The sequence below is a fragment of the Boleophthalmus pectinirostris genome, unplaced genomic scaffold (assembly GCF_026225935.1).
Source record: "Boleophthalmus pectinirostris isolate CB_2022bp ecotype Guang Dong unplaced genomic scaffold, ASM2622593v1 HiC_scaffold_3, whole genome shotgun sequence".
Classification (NCBI taxonomy): Eukaryota; Metazoa; Chordata; class Actinopteri; order Gobiiformes; family Gobiidae; genus Boleophthalmus; species Boleophthalmus pectinirostris.
The window spans coordinates 28,378,041-28,397,438 of record NW_026571299.1 but is presented as its reverse complement, the minus strand read 5'-3'; the positions used below and the strand labels follow the sequence as shown (position 1 = coordinate 28,397,438).

At 36.6% G+C, this 19,398-nt stretch overlaps 1 protein-coding gene across 2 annotated transcripts in view; it reads left to right on the top strand.

Annotated features, from left to right (window-relative positions):
* Positions 1-19,398, top strand: part of camk1b (calcium/calmodulin-dependent protein kinase Ib) — a 54,368-nt gene that overhangs the window by 2,731 nt on the left and 32,239 nt on the right. Inside the window, exons 1-2 of one of the 2 annotated variants that reach the window (XM_020933870.2) lie at positions 1,305-1,462; positions 7,199-7,306. In XM_020933870.2, the coding sequence (XP_020789529.1) occupies positions 1,452-1,462; positions 7,199-7,306 (119 nt within the window). In that variant the 5' untranslated portion in view covers positions 1,305-1,451. Of the gene's footprint in view, positions 1-1,304; positions 1,463-7,198; positions 7,307-19,398 lie in introns of those variants that run through there. The other variant, XM_020933871.2, reaches the window with a different exon arrangement.

Genomic DNA, 19,398 nt, shown 5'->3' with positions numbered 1-19,398 from the left:
TTTAACAGAAAAACGAATATAGCACATTCATTATTATCTTGCTTTTACATATGGTACTGTTATTGGGTGTTCACAGTGATGAGTTTATAAGCACTTTTCACAACTTTCAGAGGCCAGAGCATGACACTGACACGGTAAAGCTAACAACAACTAACATGCTAACTGCACTTCCTGTTTATCAGCAATAAATGAGATACAGACAGGTAGACTAGCGTTTTATTTTGACCTCAAGATATTTTGACCTTATACAATATATCTGTACTGGGGCAAGTGTAATTTCAGATACTAGCCCTTTAAAGTGGTAAAAGACAGTTTGAAGAAAATGAGGATGTTTAAGGAAAGGAAAGACCAGCGTCAATTTGCATCAAGTGTATTATGCAAATTATAAGATGTAAATTGACCAGTAGTTCATCAGTAGTTGACTATGTTGAGTATCTATAGCGCTGTCCAAGGACCAACTAGGTATTAAAACCACAGTACCTAAAAATGTAATAGGGCTGCAACGATTAATCAGCTAATTGTGACTTTTGATACACCAATCCCGTGCTTTCTGTTCCAATACCAATATCAAGCGATACCAGTGCACACACTGAAAACAGCATTTAATTTTCTTTCATCTAAAATAAAATAAAACAAAACTGATCCAAATGTGTTATTTATTTTACAACAGCATTGTGTAAATACAAATTCAAACATTATGAAAATTTCTGGGCCAACTATGACCAGGAAATAAACAAATTAGATCAGTTCAATATGTCCAATTAGGATCTTGATGGAATTGATATTTGAAATCTGACCCAATCCCACAAATTTTAATTCAGATTGGATCCCTAATTTTGACATAATCCTAATTGTTATCTGGACTATGCAGACTATAAAACATACAGAAATACCTTCTTTATAACAGTGGTATTATGAAATTAATAAACTATTTCTCATTTTCATCAATAAGACACTTCATTCATATTCTCTATTTAAAGCCTTCAGTCACCATATTTAAAACTTTTTTTAAATTGTTAAAATATCTCAGTTTATAATAGAAATAATGGTTTGTCTAGTCGATTACTAAAATAATGAGTAGTTGCAGCCTTATAGTCCGGAACCTACTGAAGTGTTTCTTTATTTTTAACTTGACTTCACTAGAAGCAGCCCAACCCTCAAGACCAATGCATATATGTAAAAGGGGAAGCAAACATAAACCTTGTAAAAAAAAAAAAAAACCTCTTCAGGAAATGCAACATCACTTTAAGACCACTGGTGTTGATGACAGAAGCTCCTAAACTCAATCAGGCATATTTTAATGTATGTATAGTTTACTGGTCTGGTTTACCTTTATCATAACAGAAAATCTTGAAACTATAGCTGGATTTAGACATTCAAAGTTGTAGTCGTGTGCATTTTATTCTGTTGATAAAGAAGTTGTGTCTCTCTTCTCTCTGCTCGTCTCAGGAATGGGAAACCAGTGAGTACAGCTGTTTTCAATCTTAAACCTAAACTCGACTGCATGTGCTCCACTGATGCATAAATCTTTCCTTTTTTCCAGTCCGATTCTGTTTTTCCACACAATATAAAGTTGTTTTGACTTATTGTAAATTGCATGTGTTTAAGACCTGTTCCTCTCAGCTGCTCCCATGTCAATCCCTTTTCTGCCCTGTTTTGTAACTTTGTTTCTGTTTGGAACAAAACGGAAAACTCAAAATGCCCAAAATGTAATTCATGCAAATACTTGGTGTTTCATTGACAACGTGCACAAAGAGTATTATAGTAATTTATTTTTATTGTATTTTTGGTCATCTTATTATATTATTAGGGTTATGAGGACTTATATGAGTTTGCTGCAGTTTTGGACGTGACTGGACAGTAAAGTGGGACTAAACACCAAAACTCTGCTCACAACCCAATAGGCAGTGTTCATGCTTGCATCACAAACCAGGAAGATGTTTGGAAACATGCGGTGACAACTTCTGGTGTAGTTACCGACACTGGGCTCGCCTGCCACTTAAAATCCATTGAAGTAAATGTGATCAGCAGTAAAATGAAGACTGCATACGTATGTGCTGTTTGGAATCATCTTGAATTTGGCACCCTCATCTCTTCTAATCGCATGTACCCAGTGTGCTCGGAGTTGTGTGTCAGTGGGGAAATGATGAAAACTGAGGCATGGTTGTAATTATTGATTAGCCGACCGTAATGGAACATTGCAATGACATGTAGATAAGGAAAACTGGGCCATTTTCAAATTTTTCCTAGATTTTGTCAGACTTACTTCTGCAAACAAAGCCCACCGGAAGTTGTCATTGCATGTTTCCAAACATCTTCCTGGTTTGTGATGTAGGTGTGAATAGAGCCTATTTCATATAGAGCTGCTAACTTGGGGCAGTGTCTGGAGGACTAAAGGGGAGAGTGAAGGTAGAGGAGGGGCGGGATCTGGACATACGAGGAACAATGTGATTGGTCTAACAGGTATCCACACTTCAAACACGGCCCCCTGCAGCCAGGCATTGCAGAAACACCTGGCTGTAATTAGGACACTTCTATGTGATGTCACATAGTACTTGAAATTGCAGTGGTCATTGGAGGCATCACACAAACACGCACACAGTTTTTTTTTTTTGGCTATTTTTGACTGAAAAGCTGTGAATTTTCCTAGTTTGTACTAAAATTGAAAAGGACTAGGAACAGAACTATCAGAATACCATACACAGTTTAGTTTAGTAGCAAAAAAAAAAAAAAGATTTAGTGTTAAGTTTCACTTTAATCTGCCTTTTCACTTTTGAAGAAAGTTCTCTATTTTTGGTGAGATCTAGACAGTTTAAGAATTGCTGTCAGTGCCATGCCCCCTTTTAGTCAATTAATCTACACTCAGGGCATTGTCTAGTGCTCCAGTGCTAATATTGGAAGTGCTATTTGTCCAGGCCCTGATCTTTACTGTTTGCTTTGCTTTCACTTTTTGTTTTTTTATCCATGTACCAATTCCTTTCTGCCCACAAATGAATTCTTGTGAATTCTAATGACAAGCTGCAACTTATATATTTGAATTTTATAAAAGAGACTTGACTTATATTATTCTTTACCTGCAGTTTAAAGTATGGCTTCATTATATCTCTAAAATATCCATATCAAATTGGATGATGCAATACTCATTATCACAAGAAAACAAATGTATCGCAACAGCATGCAGTTTACAGAAGTGTGCTGTTTTTGTGCGGTTGATTTCTAAATGAAAGCATGTGGACTTTTTGTTTTTAACTGACCTGAACCTATTGTACTAAAATATATTAAAGGTCCTATGTTACACAAAATTTGCTCTTGTGAGCTTTAATTCATGTTAGAATGTTGTTGCCTCCTCAAAAACAGACCAGGAGCTGTGTTTTTTTTTTTTTTTATTCACACATTTGAGTTATCCTGGTTTATTAGTCTGTCTACATCTCCAGAACTCAAAATGCTATGTTCCACATTGTGATGTCATGAAGTGGTAATTTTCAAGTTAACAGCTCCTTTTACCTTTAGTTCACACAGTGAAGCACCTGTATCACTGCATGACATCACAAGGTGGGACATAATGTTTTCAGTTTAAGAGAGGAACTCAGCCTATATGTTTAACATGTGTGAATGAAACAAAATGTTTTTGATGAGAACATAGGTCAGAAAATAGCATAGTATGAACATAAAAATAAAAAAAATTGCATCTTTTTCTCATACCGTGCAGGTCTAGTTTAAAGCTGATCACATGCAAGATGTACAAAAGCATTTCATTATTGTAGTATAGGCTCTTTAAAGTGCAGTTGTTACAATACAGTCCCATGCATGCATGTACTTTTACAGGTCTAATTATATTCACATTGAAATGAGTTGTTTTGTGATTATTGCCGCATGTTTTAGCATGAATTACATCTGAGCAGGTTATAAACAGGCAGAAACTGGAAGTGTCTCACCTTCCAATGTTTCCTCGGTGTGATCCAGACATGAGTTATTTTTGCATAGTGACAAGTTCTGCGTGTTAAAAATGTAGCTATGTAACTGTGGGAGATCTCAAGTTTTACTAAGCCTCAAAGGTGCATTGGCTTGTTTTCATGGAGAGTTTGTTGCTTTGCCTAAACTTTTCCACAGTAAGACAACTTTATCTATCTTACATTTATTCATTCAATTATTATTTTTTTTCCTTTTTTTTTTGTTTGTAATACCTTAAAATATGTTCTGCAGTTAGCGGAGTCGCCTCTCCACAGATTTGACCAGTAACTTGCTTATTTGCTTCATTTGACTCCATGGACATAGATATGTTTAATGCCATACTGCAGAAAACATTCTTGGCAAAGCACTACCATTTCCATGGAGACAAGCAGGTGGTGTACCCTCCTCCGAAAGGTTACACATTGTAATGTTGGCTACCTAAAATGTGATGACACAACTAGGTCATGACCAGGATTCTGGTTTGGGAGGGTTCCCAGGGGCTGTACTACACTCACTGACTTTTCCTGAAAGAGTATGACCCCAGTGGTTTGAAAGTTGTTGAAAGAAAGATGTGATTTTGTTCTGGCCACAAAAATATACCTTAACTTTGTGAAATGTCGCATTTAGGGTCCAGGTCACTGTTTGTTTGGACTTCCTCTTATGACTTCCTCTAAATTCTCTTGTTTGCATACCACAGTTTCATGCCCAGTTTAAACACTTCCTTTAACCTCTGCTGTTTTAGTGACATGCAAAACATCACAGGAAAGGTAAAACTGTTGAATCAAATGTAGCTTGATATTCTACTCTTATTAATGTAGGATCAGGAAGCTGTTATTTTCTCTACAAATCAGAATTCACTCTAGGATTAATGAAACATGAATGAACCAAACTACAACTCCATGTATTTTTTTGATGAGTGAAAAAAGCCAGTTGTTAATTGCCAAGAGGCCACCTGCCATTATCCCTGTTACTGCTGCACTTTTTTACATTGCAGCAAAACAAAAAAACAGTTACCTGTTTCAGAATTAAATAATTTGTGTTTATAGATATAGTTTTGTTTCTCATTAAATACCAAATAAGAATGTGGCATCATGGCTGAGTGCTGAGCATTTTTGTCTCACGTCAAGAAGGTTCTGGAAATAGAAAAAAAGAAATAGGTAATTAGATCTTATCATTACTGTAACATTCAACATAGTGGCTGCACATCTTCCTGTTTTTGTGCAGCCCACAGCCCGCTTGAACTTCTTGTTGTAGCTGCCATTTTAAGGACCTTTCACCAACCAAAAATCTGAATACTTTTGAAAACTTAATTGCCTATTGTTGTTTCCTAATTAAAAATATGACAAGTGTTATCTTTTGTTCCAATCATAAACTAGAAAAGCACTCAGAGAGCTCAGACCTCCACCAAGGACTACCCCCATTTTTTATATAAATTGCGATAAAATCAGTCTTCTGGATCAGATCTGGATCAGCCTTTGGAATATGAAAGAGGATCCCATTTTCCATCCCTGAGTGAAATTTCATGGGGTTTGGTCAATAATTAACCGAGATATTGAGAAACAAAATGTTTGGCCCCATTTACCACAATGTTAACTAAAATTTCAAAGTGATCCAGAATCCAGGATTTCTTCCGGATCACCCCCAAAATGAAATCAGTTCTTCCTTTTCTCATTTCCAACAAATCCTGAAAATTGCATCAAAATCGGTCCATAACTTTTTGAGTTATGTTGCTAACAGACAAACAAACAAACAAACAAACAGACAAACGCCGGCAAAAACATAACCTCCTTGGCGGAGGTAATAATTTAGTCAATTCTGCTGACGTTGACAATGTCGATTTTTACATGCAAAATCTCCATTAGGCTCATTGCAGATGACTGTAGTGTAGTACTTTATCTCAGTAGTTTCCAGTCTGCAGTAGTGACAGGAGCAGAGCTGATACCAACAGCTATTTGTGTCTCCTGCTCCAAGCCAGAGGAACTTTGTAAAAACAGGGGAGTGGGGTTAAAACATACCACTGTAAAACTAATATTTGAATGTTACTTTAACAAGGACAAAACAAAGGCTTCCATTTGACCATTAAATCAGCAGTATATAAGGTTTATGTACACAGCATAGTTATTACAAATGTTATCTATAGTAGATAAGATAGTAGTTATTCCCTGAACAGTGTATTGTCTCACAGTGTGGAGCTGTGTGGACACACATTTACATAATATATTGTTTAACAAGAAGTATTATACTGTTCTTCATTTTGTTTTTGTTTTCTAAATGAAACCTTATTATGCTTACTACAAACATAGTTATAAATTCTATAGACTCTTTTGAAGCTATAGTTATGGCATGTGTATTGTTTGTCTCAAAGCAGCAGACCAAGACTAAACCAGAACTTAACAAAACCAGGCTTGGATACGTCCAAACCAGGTCAAATGGAGTCCACTCTCAAACTCTATAGATAACATTTGAGAAGCACTGGCATAAAAGCTCCTAAGTTTTCCTCATAAAATCTGGTTTAATAATTAACTTGCGCGTGGCATTTCGCCCTTGGCATAATAAACTGTAAATGTGCATAGGTGAGGTCCACATGGTTTACTACGCTATGAAATTACAGGAAGAATTTCAAACAGAATGAAAAGTATGTTAAATATATATTTTACATATTAATCATTTATTTTTAGTTTCTATTCTTATTCTTAGTTTCCTCCTGCTAACTTGTCATTATAAAGTTACAACAAAATAGTGTGATGAAGTGGTTGAAAAGTGCTATATAACTGCTTGCATACATATGCATTTTAATGATTTATTCTGTTTTTCTTTTGAAATCTTAATTGCCTATTGTCATTTCCTAATTAAAAATATGACACATTTTGTTTCAATCATAAATAATCTGCATAATTACACTTGAGGACTCAATATGCTCACCCACAATCTAGAAGTGTTCTTGCATGTTTGTAAAGTTCAGCGTCATTGACTGTATCAGAGCTGAAACCAATTAATCAGTGAATTTAAAAAAATGGATTATTGAAGTCCTTGTTAACTTGACTGTTCACCATTATGCCATGTGCTAAGAAAAGAGATTTCATGACTTTTTATTTATTACTAAAAAAAACCTAACCTTTAAAAATTTTTTATTATTCTTAGAACTTCAAATCTCAAACCCAAGGTGTCCAATAATGGTCCAAAAACCCTGAAAACTGCATAATTAGACAAAATATTAGGTTTGATTTTGTTTGTTTTTTCTTTGCAGTATCATTTGTGATCGGAACCACAAGAAGATGCCGCTGGGAGAGCAACATTCTTGGAAGAAAAAATCAGATGTGAAGGAGAAATACGATTTTAAGGAAGTACTGGGAACGTAAGTCCATTTACTATATGTACTACTGATACCAAATTATCAGGAGCAAATTAATTGCTTTGTAGTCTGTCTGATAATTGAAGGCCCTGAAAGGCTCCTTTCCGTGTATTTAAGAAAAGTTTGTCTTACAACAAAATAGATATTGTATAATCTTGAGGTCAAAATATGTCAATGTGCTGTCTGCATCAAATTTTTAAAATATTTATTGTTCAGAATTAGGTGTGGTTAGCATACTAGTTGTTGTTGGCAAATTTCCACTCTCTCCTCCGAGCTTTGTGAAAAGCGCTTATGAACTCATCACCGTGAATAATTAGGATGTTCAGAATGCATAAGGTAAGTGAGGAATAAGTTTACAAACTGTTTAAAATGAATTAGTTCTGTTTAAAATGAATTAGTTCTCGTTAGTTCTTAGTTCTAGTTAGTTCTCAGTTTTTAAGATGGTAAAAATCAGGTACAGCGTCTGGTGTCTGGAACTTTTTTTTCAGGATGAGAGAGTAATATTGACAAAAAAATAATATTGCAGTTTGGTGAGGTTGATGGTCTTCAGACAGTATTTTGGCAATACATCAGAAATGACAGTTCTCAAAAATTCTAAATGCTGTTACAGCCCTCCCCTTTTGTTCAATTTGCTTATAGAGACATGGTTGTATTTTTACTAAGCTTGTGGTGAGCTATTTATTGACACTGGGCTCAAATTAAAAGATTATTTAAGTACAGCTTTAGGTAGACTTATATTTTAGGTTTAACTATTTATTCTTATTAGCTTAACAGAGCGAGACAGCTACTACAACAACAACAACTACTACTACTACTACTACTACTACTACTACTACTACTACTACTACTACTACTACTACTACTGCAACTAGTACTGCTACTGCTACTGCTACTACTTCTGCTACTTCTATTACAACAACTACTACTACTACAAACTATTTTGTTTTTGGTACAGGTTGTCCCAAAGTTGAAAATGTCATTTTCCATTTTCCTTGTATTATTTTCCACTGTTGTTTAAAGGTGGGAGTAACTTGGAAGACTAGATGTTTATCTAAGGAGTCACGCACATCCTTGTTAGTCCAGGATTATTTTGATAGACTTAGGTTTAGTTTAAGGTGAAGTTTGTACAACCTTTTAATTCATTTACTTAAGACACCATAGGCAAAGTGCAGGTACAGACATGTGGTTATCCTGTCTCCTCTCAGAAAGGAGGTAGTGTGTAGGACTACTGTTACTGGTTTAGTCCATTATTTTCACTTTGTTAGATGTACCTAGTTTTGCTTACATTTTTCTTCTACTTAGATCCTCTTTATTCTTGATTTAGTCCTGGTTCAGTCCAGGTTCAGACCTGGTTCAGTCTTGGTTCAGTCCTGGTTCAGTCCTGGTTCAGTCCTGGTTCAGACCTGGTTTAGTCTTGGTTTAGTCCCAGTTTCAGTCCTGTTCAGACCTGGTTTAGTCTGGATTAGTCTTGGATTAGTCCTGGTTCAGTCCTGGTTCAGTTCTGGTCCAGTCTTATTTCAGACCTGGTTCAGACCTGGTTCAGACCTGGTTCAAACCTGGTTCAGTCCTGGTTGTCTTGGAGACTCTTTCCATAATGGACTCCCACAGTCTCTATGGAAACAAACTTTTTGATTTGCTATTTATAATCTCCACAGAGACAGAGGCATGTGAGCGAGCCGCATAAGCTCCTGCACACACAGAGAAGGGACATATTTCATCTATTTTATACTTAAGCAAGGTTAATTTACTGTCTAAATAAAAAAAGTCAAAACTTTATCACATTTATTTACATTTACGTAGAGAAATAGTATTCATAGATAATACTGGTATGTTTGATCTGGAAAAATGCACTGTAGTGTCTAGACAAAATCTGATTACTTATGGAATTTTACTGAAACCTATGTGACTTTTAAAATTGTTTTTATAAGGGCTGCGCAGTATTTCACATCTCAATTTAAGATGGTACAATTGTCAAATCGCAAAGGCAGCAGTTATTTACAGAGATAGATAGTTAGAATGTAATTTTCTAAGAACATATCCTGTAATCTTGTACCTGTTTAGACCTCTTCAAACATATCATAGGAAGTATGGCTTTTTCCTATGAGGACAATAAAGCGTACCTTACCATATTTACCATCTCTTATTCTTGTGTTAGTTCATCAGTTCATATTTCAGTCTTATCTCAAATGTTAATGGAGTGTTTACAGTGTGCACTCACAACACAATCCTACTTTTTAAACATATCACATCTGATCTCAATTGCAGAGTACCTGTTAGAAAAATCGCAATTGTTTCTTTTCTTTCAAAATTGTGCAACCCTACTTTTTATAATCATGCAGATGTTCTAATCTGGCTTGTCTGTCGTGTCTGTCTGAGCCCAGCTGATTGTCACGTGTTAATGTGATACAAACAGATGGAGATTAAGGGCAAAGTTTAATGACAGTTTTATACCCTCCTTTTTTTTATAATGTGACTTTATACATGACAGATTTCAGTGTCTGTAAGTATATGTCTAGTCTAGGTAGTCTAGTTAAGGTGCACTATGTAACTTCTGGTGGGGGTTTGCCACTTGCTTGCTTGTTTCCATGTAGATGTTTCTATTTTCTTTACTTTCTTGCATTTAATACATTTTAGGTGTTTTCATTGCTATAAAAATGTTTTAAACTATGTGCATTCTTACTGTGTGTGGGTCATCTCTCTACAGATCTGACTGGTATTTTGTCCAGGTGGTGCTACCTGCTTGTCTCCATGGAGACAGACCAATTTAATGGCAACTGTGAAACAGTACAGGCAAAGCAGACAACATGTTCATGGAGACAAGCATGAAAAAGTCAAAAAGTTACATGGTTGGATGGTCACAAAGACTGCAGTTATTTAACTAGTATCATTTCTTCTGCAAACAAAAAATTATCCTAATCCTAATGACCCTAATCTTAAAGAAACTGCTAACCCTGTAGTTTAGATCTCTACAAGCATATTCTGAAATGCATGTGATTATTGTGTTTGTTCACTAGTTCATATTTCAGTCTTTTCTTAAATGTCTTTAAAATATGAATTTTAATCAGAATCTTGCTATCTATACCTAAGTATCGAATCATAATTGCATTCCTTGTCAGAAAAATCATTAGTGGATATTAGTGGATATTTATCCAAAATTGTGCAGTCCTCATCAGGACTACCTTAGCTAAAGGATTTTAGCTGAGGTGTCCCCCCCATCTCCTCTCTGTTCTTCTCTGCCGTCCTTGGCTCTCTGCTGTAGTTTTCATTTGGATCAGTAAACACCGCTCAGATTAAACCTTAAGCTCTGATCCTCTTCAGGGTCAATGTCAATAAGCTATCTGTGTCTGAACGATCCTTAATCTGTCCACATGCAATCGCCACAGGGACAGAGAGGAGGACTGCTCTGCTCTCACCGGGACAATGTAGTTTAAAAACGTGATTCTTTAGAGCCTAATTGTCTGTCCACTTCAGTCTGATAAATAATTTGACAAATATGGCTTTCATTTGATTAAGTCATCTTTGGAGCTGGTTTACTCTGGTATAGAAATGGGAACAACTGGATTTATTAGACATAATTTTAAAGAGGGGGTATTACACTTTTATAGTTTTGAAAATGCTCTGAAAACAACATATTACCATGTTTAAATGGCAAATGGTCACATTTTTATGCAGAGCTTTTCCATTTTCAAGGCACTCAAAGCACTTTACATTAAGGAACCACTCACCCATTCACACACACATATTCATACTAATACACCAGTGTACACAGACACTGGGGGCAAGGTGGGTTAAGTGTCTTGTCCAAGGACACAATGACAGCATTCATTTGTGGCAGCTGGAATCGCACCACCAGCCTGTGAGTCAGTGGGTCTGACCACTCAAACAATGTTTATGGGCCCGGTCAAGCAGAAGTATACAGCAAGGCCAAAAATTCAAGTTAATGCATCTGATACAAAGATGTATTCAACAGATAGCACATAGTACTCTAGTTTATGAAACTGTTTACCTTTTTTCTGTACCATTTTTGGTTCTGAAGTTACATATGTTTTAAACATACCATGTATGCAACATGGAACAAAAATTATTTCCCAAATTTCAAAGACCTGCAAATCATGTAAATAAACTGATGTATATGTAAGTATAACGTCACCGTGACGTGGATGGATTTGCTCATTATAACCCATTATAACTCATGAAAAACCCATTGTCTGAAATGCAGCTGAGATGAAGACTGGCTGATGCTCGCTGTGGCTGTAGTCGTGAATGTTTTAATCTAAACATACAGAGAACCTGATATTTGCTAATTAGCCCTGGGATAACGTTACGTCGGATGTTAGCCAATTGGCTACCACTATGTTATCTAACATATAGGTGCAATTTCCCGTTCAAAGGAGGTGTTTCTACACAATATTATACAGCAGCGTTCGGTTCCCGAATTCAAGACATTTTTACAATAGATTTTAATTAACCCACTTGTTGGTCGCTGTTGTAGCTTCTTGTGCTATTACTCTGTTTTTACCCTCTGCTACATACTTGAGCATGCGCAGTCTTGATCTTGATCGATGTTTCTTCTGCTCGATGAATAATGTCTGTGAAGTGATGACGTATTTTTGACAGTAAAGTTCCGTCTGTGAATTCGGATTCGTACTGATGAAAGCGTAATCGGAAATTTTCATTTCGTGATTGTAATTCATGATGTCGTAATTTTTCAATTCGTATTCTGATGGATAAAATACACACAATATATTTTATGTACGACTGGACTCATTTGAGAGTTTACAAATATTTATTTTATGCGCAACTACAGCCAAATATGCATGGATTTCCCAAATATGCACGGATTTCTATTTTATGCGCACAAATATTTTTGACAGCTTTCTTACTCCATAAGAACCGCTAGTTATCGCTGTTCGTATTTATTGCCCAAAAAGTGCTGCATATTTCATTTCCTCCATTACCGACATGAGTTTTTAAATTTTTTGTCAACAACTTGAAAGAATATCACAGGTTTAACTTTACCCTGTTGGAGTGTTAACTCTTTCCTACATTCTGATACCTTACTTATTTCAATAGTCCCTCTAGTTTCTGAATAAGAGCTATTTGAATGTAAAAAACCTGCCCCTGTTTCCCTCCGTTACCGCTTGACCGGACCCTTATGTAAATATTTACAAGAGCGGGATTCGAACCGCCAACCTTCGGATCAGTTTACTACTAACTGAGCCACTGTCGTTCATTTAATAAGTTCTACTGTACTTGCTGAAGCTCTAAGTCCCCCCTCCCATTGCTCCCCACGCTAAGTCACAGCCCCTTAAGAGTACTTTCACATCACAATCAGCGTGCATTTCGCTAATGAAACAAGTACTACAACTACATCTGTAATAGTAAATAATCCAGTACAATGTTAACCACTACCAGCAGCTACCATGCACCATAGGTTTGATTTAGTCCTTGTTTAGTCCTCATTTAATTCTCATTTACTCCTCGTTAGTCCTAGTTTAGTTCTCATTTAGACCTAGTTTAACACCTCCCAGAATGCTTTGCTGCATGCTCAGGGCATGGAGAGAGGCAGGATCATGTGAGAGGAAGTCCACGGTGCAGAGGCTGATGTCATGTTTAGATCAATGGTAACTATGGATTAACAGTGTTTCCCTGTCGTTTATGTAGAGCAGTCACTTGACCGCCTAGGGCCAATGGAGAAAAGAGTCAGAGTTCACTATAGACTTTAAATGTCTAAATATGTCCCATGATGCATATAGGGCGATGTTGGCCGCAATCTGTTTGTTCAGGGTATTTACGTTTCACATAATGATCTCTTTCGTTACAGATGAGCTTGTTAACATAGCAAAATGATAATGTCATGTTTGTTTTGGGGACATAATAAAGAATATAAATTATATTGTTTACGTTTTCAAATTCGTAGTATTGTCATTCAAAAAAGGGTAGATGTTTTGTGGTTAAAGAAGGCATGCTTTTTTCTGGGTATTTAAACTATAACTTGCCTAGCATTAATTTACATTTTGTTCAATGTAATTGCAATATTGATCTAAATATCTTAATAACAGAAGCACCTCCATTAACTTCTTGTTCAAAAGTGTACAGCTGTTTTACCCTGCTTCTTCATAGACATTTCACAGTGGCTATGTGACTGTTTGAACACTACATGTTTGACCAGGACTCTGGGTTATTCGAACTGTCTGATGGATTGGCATAATATCATGGGAGTATCACAATTGGGATAAGTATTTTTTGTTCTTACAGCCAAGTGAGCTGTAACATTTAGTGATAACCTTTTCCAGTGATAGCCTGGAGAGGGAAATGCTTTATGTTTCTCATGGTATTCAGTTGTGTATTTGGAGGCGTAATGGCATTTGAATACTGCAGTATAATTAACATGAACTGTTTGGTATTTATCTGTTTCTAGTTAACACATAAATGTTTAATTGGGGTGGTTGGCTCTGCACTTAGGCCAGTTCTGTGCTTTTGTGTGCTGTTCTGAGCTGTTAAGTGGTTCAATATCAGAATGCATTTGTGCAACACTAAAGTGGTCATTTCTGAGAATGCCTAGAGGCAAACCTTTTACACATAATAGTGACAATGGTGAGATCATTTGTGTGAAGTCTGAACCATCACACCTTTAACCACAAGCATTTTAGTGCATGACAAGGCTGAAGTCGTGAAGTTGAAGCATATTGTTGCACTGAACTCATGAAAACTGAGAGCACTGATGGTTATTTTGAGCTGAGCGAAACTTCACAAAGTAGTAGTATCAACTTGTACCTGCAGCTCGATTCTGGGACATATACTTATCTTAAAGGGCCCATATTACGCTATATTCTGATCTATTAATGTTGTTTCCTCATCATAACATATCTGGAGTTGTGTTTTGTTTCATTTACACATTTTTAACACACATACCTTACATATTTAGGCTATTCTCTCAAACTGAAAACACGCTGTTCCACGTTGTGATATCATGTGGTGATACAGGTGCTCCACTGTGTTTTTAAGGTCCATACACCTGCACTAGAATCACTGGGATGATTTCAGACCTGGAATTGCTGGAGCAGGTTATGCGTTCGTGGCATGTAACCTGCTAGACAGTGATCCTGCTCCGTAGTGCCAGGTCCAGGTCTAAAGATCTCTGTGTTGGAAACGACTGCTGACCATAAAAGCTAAAATGTCTCTGAGCCAGTCATCTCTAGCCATTCCAGATTTGTCAAACTCACTCAAATCCTTGCCAATTTTTCCTGCGTGGCATTTCAACATGGATAAAAAGTTCACTTGTTTCCTTGTATAGATCTTATTTCCATTGGCTTTATTTTATAATAAGAACACTTTTCAATGACACCAATAAGTTATTTTAATATGCCTTTTATTATGTACAGCATTTTAAATCATTATCTTTCTGGGCCAATCCATGCTATAATTTCTTCTTTTAACTTTGGCAGACAGTAGCACTTCTAAGCTTTAGGATAAGGAGATGTAAGAGAATTAAAGCCGTTCTTAATTCAGTGGAGCATTCCTCGAAATTCAGAGGAGTCGTAAATCTCAAAGACACAAACATGAAAGCGCTAAGGATAACGTTATTTCTTTTTTTTTTCTTAGTACTACAGTTCATATGATTCAGATTTGCAGGATTGGCAAAATACACTAAAACCCCAAAACTCTGTAAATTACCAGGAAACAAGGGGAGCATTTTCTAGTATGTATTTTCATGATAATATGGGAATTAGAGATGTGCCAGTCCAGTTTTTTTCAGTTCTGATACCAATTCTGATACCATGGCTGTAAGTATTTACCAAAACCCAATATCTACAGTAGGGCTGGGTATTATTAAGAAGTTGCCGATACAATACATACCTCGATACATAGGCCACGATACGATACATATCTCAGTACAGTGCACTTTCGATTTCATACGATATAGTTCAAATCAATTCGATACGGTTCAATAAAAAATAAAGGCTAAATCATGGCTGTGATGCTAAAAGTCTTTGTCAAACTACTTCTTGTGCAAAGTTCATATGAAACACAAACATTTTAATCATCAAAACAGTGAAAATATCAAATGTGTTGCATAACTGAGTTTCCTTCCTCTGAACAAGCAACAAAACTGTACCGTTGTAACAAAATAATTTAGTAGAATATACCAAAAATATACTCTAAGAGATATATTAATACAGCAGTACCCGATATTGATACTGTATCATCACATTAAACAATACGATATATCGATATTTTGATATTTTTGCACACCCCTAATCTACAGATACCAGTGCAGGGACTAAAAATAGACTTCATTTTCCTAAAAACAAGAAATGTTGTACGACAAAATGTGTTATGTGTATGAAGAAACTACAGAACAACTTTTTTATATTAAAAGCTCAAACATTATGCAAATTTTCTGGACCAGCTAGGATTAGTAATAGTCTTATTACATCAATTGATAGTCCAAACCAGATATCAGCAGAACCGATATTTTGAAGCTGATACCCGATTCAGCAGGCTTTCATGGATCTGCGCCGATATTCAATACCAGTATCTGTTTCGGTGCATCCCTAATGAGAATAAGGTTACAAAGGGAACTAAACACAAAACTAAACCAGGAGGACAAGACCAAAACTAAACCAAGACTAGGACAAGGCCAAACCAAGTCTGTGACCAAAACAGAATTATGAACAGAACTGTGAACTATGCCATCTCCATTGTACGATCATGCTGTTCAGAGCCTCTTACGTAAAAGTGAAACCCTTATTTTTCTCTTAGTTAATTGTAAACATGAAAGTCTGTGTGTGTTTAGCCCTGTGGCCCTGACCTGGTTCATTCGCGTTTCTATTCTTCCAGGACTCAGCCTCAGTCTTTCTCCATCTGCTCTGAAACTGAAACTCTCTTCAAACTAAACTCGGAGGACTGGACTGTGTGTTTGGCTCTGGCAGCATTACAAGAGTGACCTCAACTGGCCTCTTTACACCAAAAAGAGCAATACATGAATCATATGGTTTAAGAGCGGATTCACACTTGTCCCTGTGGTGTCCTGCTTTGAGCCCACTTTAGTCCTGATGGTGGATCAGGCGTGGTCCTGGTTTAGTCCTGGATAGCGTAAAGTTTAACCAGATTTGAAGCTGGCTGGAACTAGGGCTTGGCAATATGGGGGCAGCTGTCATCTATCCTGATTCTTTTCTTATTAAAACGGAATAACAATGGCATTCAACCTTAGATTCCTGAACACAAACAAAACAGGCTTGTGCGTCACTTAAAATAAATTTGGCTGTGGACCTCTGGATAAAAAAGCCCCAACCTGAGAGAGTCCGAACTCTGACTCTGACTGTAGATGCGGCGATTAAGAGCCTCAAGTCAGTGATTGTAACTTGTCTGTTTACTTTAGCTGAGTTTTTATTAGTCAGCTAAAATATTTGGAGGCTAGTTACAGTTTTGTCTTGATTATATTTTGTTTTTTGCCTGGAATCCAGAAAAGACACTTCTTTAATACTTAATGAAGATGAGTCTGGTCAGCGATGAATCTGCCCATGATTCATCGGTGATTCATGGATGTAATTGACAAATAGCCAATCAGGGACACGTGTGGTCTGACTTTAGCAAAACAAATATTGCTGCTTGTGAGGAAACATTGAAGAACATAAGGAAAATCTGCAAAAACAATGAACGTAGCACTAAACTTGTTATATGTTATTCACAATGATGGATGACCAGTGAGCTTGTTTTACGTGAGTCACTGGGAAAAAAAAACAAATCTGATTCTGTGGTATTACAAAAACTATGACAAAATATAATCAGTAAAAAAAAAATGGCTGGCCCAGCAAAGCAGAAATTATCCCCAAAATAAATACTTCTGCTTGATTGATAGAGTTCACTTGATAAATTTAAACTTTGTTGCTAAAATGAGACTGGAGGAGCATGTACAAGAAGTTTTAAAATCATTTTTGTTGCCACAGCATGACCAGATCTTCCCTTTTCCTCCGCGCACAGATGGCTGTTCCCTGTCTCTCTCTGACCCCTGAACTCTTAGCACTGTTAGCGCTGATAGCATTGTTAGTGTCTCCAGTCTGTATGCTACCCCCTGACCAGCTTTTCACCGGGACAGATGGAGCATACGCCACTAAAATGTGCTATATTCTCTGTAACAAAAACACTTGGACAACACTCAAACATATTTCTCACCGCACAAAACAAAGATGCTAAAATGGTCTGGTTTTAAAATGTGTTCGTAGCTCAGCATATGTTGTCTCTGGCTCTGAAGAGATTGGAGCAGATGGGGACAAAAGACCAGAGCTTTATATAGAAGTGTTTAAATCTGCACTTTTTGCCATATTACACTGGTGTTGACTACAAATGTTGGTGATTTTAACTTGTTTGTGTTTTTATTAATGCCATTAGGGTTATGCAATGAATATTTTTTTAATTGTGATTACAAATATTGCTCCAAATAATTACAACAACAATAGGGAGACCAGATTTTCAAAATCAAAAACTGTGACTCTCCTGGTTTGGAGTGGTTGGTAATAATAAAATTGGGGACAGAGTGCGTAATTAAGGAAAATTGTTACGCACTCAGCCTATGTGAGTCACCCTTTCTTTGTATTTTGGTAATTTTTAAGCAGCTTTTCAGAATTTTACCTAAACAAACGATAATTTATGTCTTTCTTTACTTATGACAGGTATCAAATTTGTCAAAACTAGGGACACCTGGGACATTTCTTGTATAAAACTGGGACAAATCACTGGTTTTGGATAAATCTGCTGGGACAGGGGACACAGGGCTCAATGCTGGGACTGTCCTGGGAAAATAGGGATGTCTCACCCTAAACAACAACAAAATGCAGTTAAAAAGAAATTAGTATTCATGTTGCTGTAGGAAGTTAGCCTGATTCATCAGCCGGTTTTACTTCGTTTCACTTCGTACAGATGTCTGACCTTTGTATGACCTCGTAGCCTTAGATTTCGTTTGCTCGATGGTAGGCAGGTACTTTTTATCATTTAACCAATCACTGCTATTTGGTAGTCACGTATATTATGGGCCGCAAACGTGGCTAACTGGTATATTAAGCTTTTCCCAAATCCTGTAGGAAGAAGGACAATAACGTCTTTCCCGCTGATAAAATTCACCAAACATTCTCTTTGTTCCAGCTTTAAATCCTTGATCTCGGGAATCATTGCCAACACAGAATGTATGGCTCTTCGCTGATTGACTGGTGCCCGAACTTGCACTTCCGGGGTTTTTGTGAACCATCTATTGTATTTTGATTCCTGACCTAGTTGCTGGAGAGAAATGAAATTGAGTGGAGGCACTGGGTGGCGCCAGCCTGGCTAGTAGGAAGTGCAATGGAAAATAAAATATATTTTTTTATTTGATCTTATATAATAATTTTGGTTTGCAGACTTCCATGTAACACCTTTGGATTCTATCTTGTTTGTTAATCTCCTTAGGTATGTTAATAGTATTTACAGATGCAGATACAACCATTCAGCAGTCTTTCAGGTCTCTCTCGCTTGAAATGTACCACACCTTGCATTGTTTTAATTCCACATGTTAATTCTGATTATTGCAAAAATAACTTCCAGACAGAATGATTTGGCCTTTCTTTCATGTTGTTTCTTTAAAGGTACACTGCATAAAGTTTTGGGTGGAGCTTATGCCGCCTTAAATGGAGATGTAATTTGGCAAGATTTATCTTATCTATCTCCATGGAGACTAGCAGGTGGCAGCACCAGGCCACATTACAGGTCTGCTCTGTGGAGATGTGGCACAACTAACAATAAAAGCATTTGTAATTAAATACATTTATTAGGGATGGGCATTCGATGAAATTTTCTTAATCGATCGTCGGAAGAATTAACGATCGATTATCGATTAATCATTAACGTTTTTATATTAAAATGATCATCATTATTATTACTATCTGCACTACTAATCTGCATAAATAAATTCAACTTTACGACATATAAACCGTAACGACTCTAGAGCCACATCAATTAGACCCGACCGATATGGATTTTGTTGTGGCCAATATGAAACCGATATAATGGGAGTTGGAGCTGCCGATAGAGCCCGACTGATATATCGGCTGGCCGATATT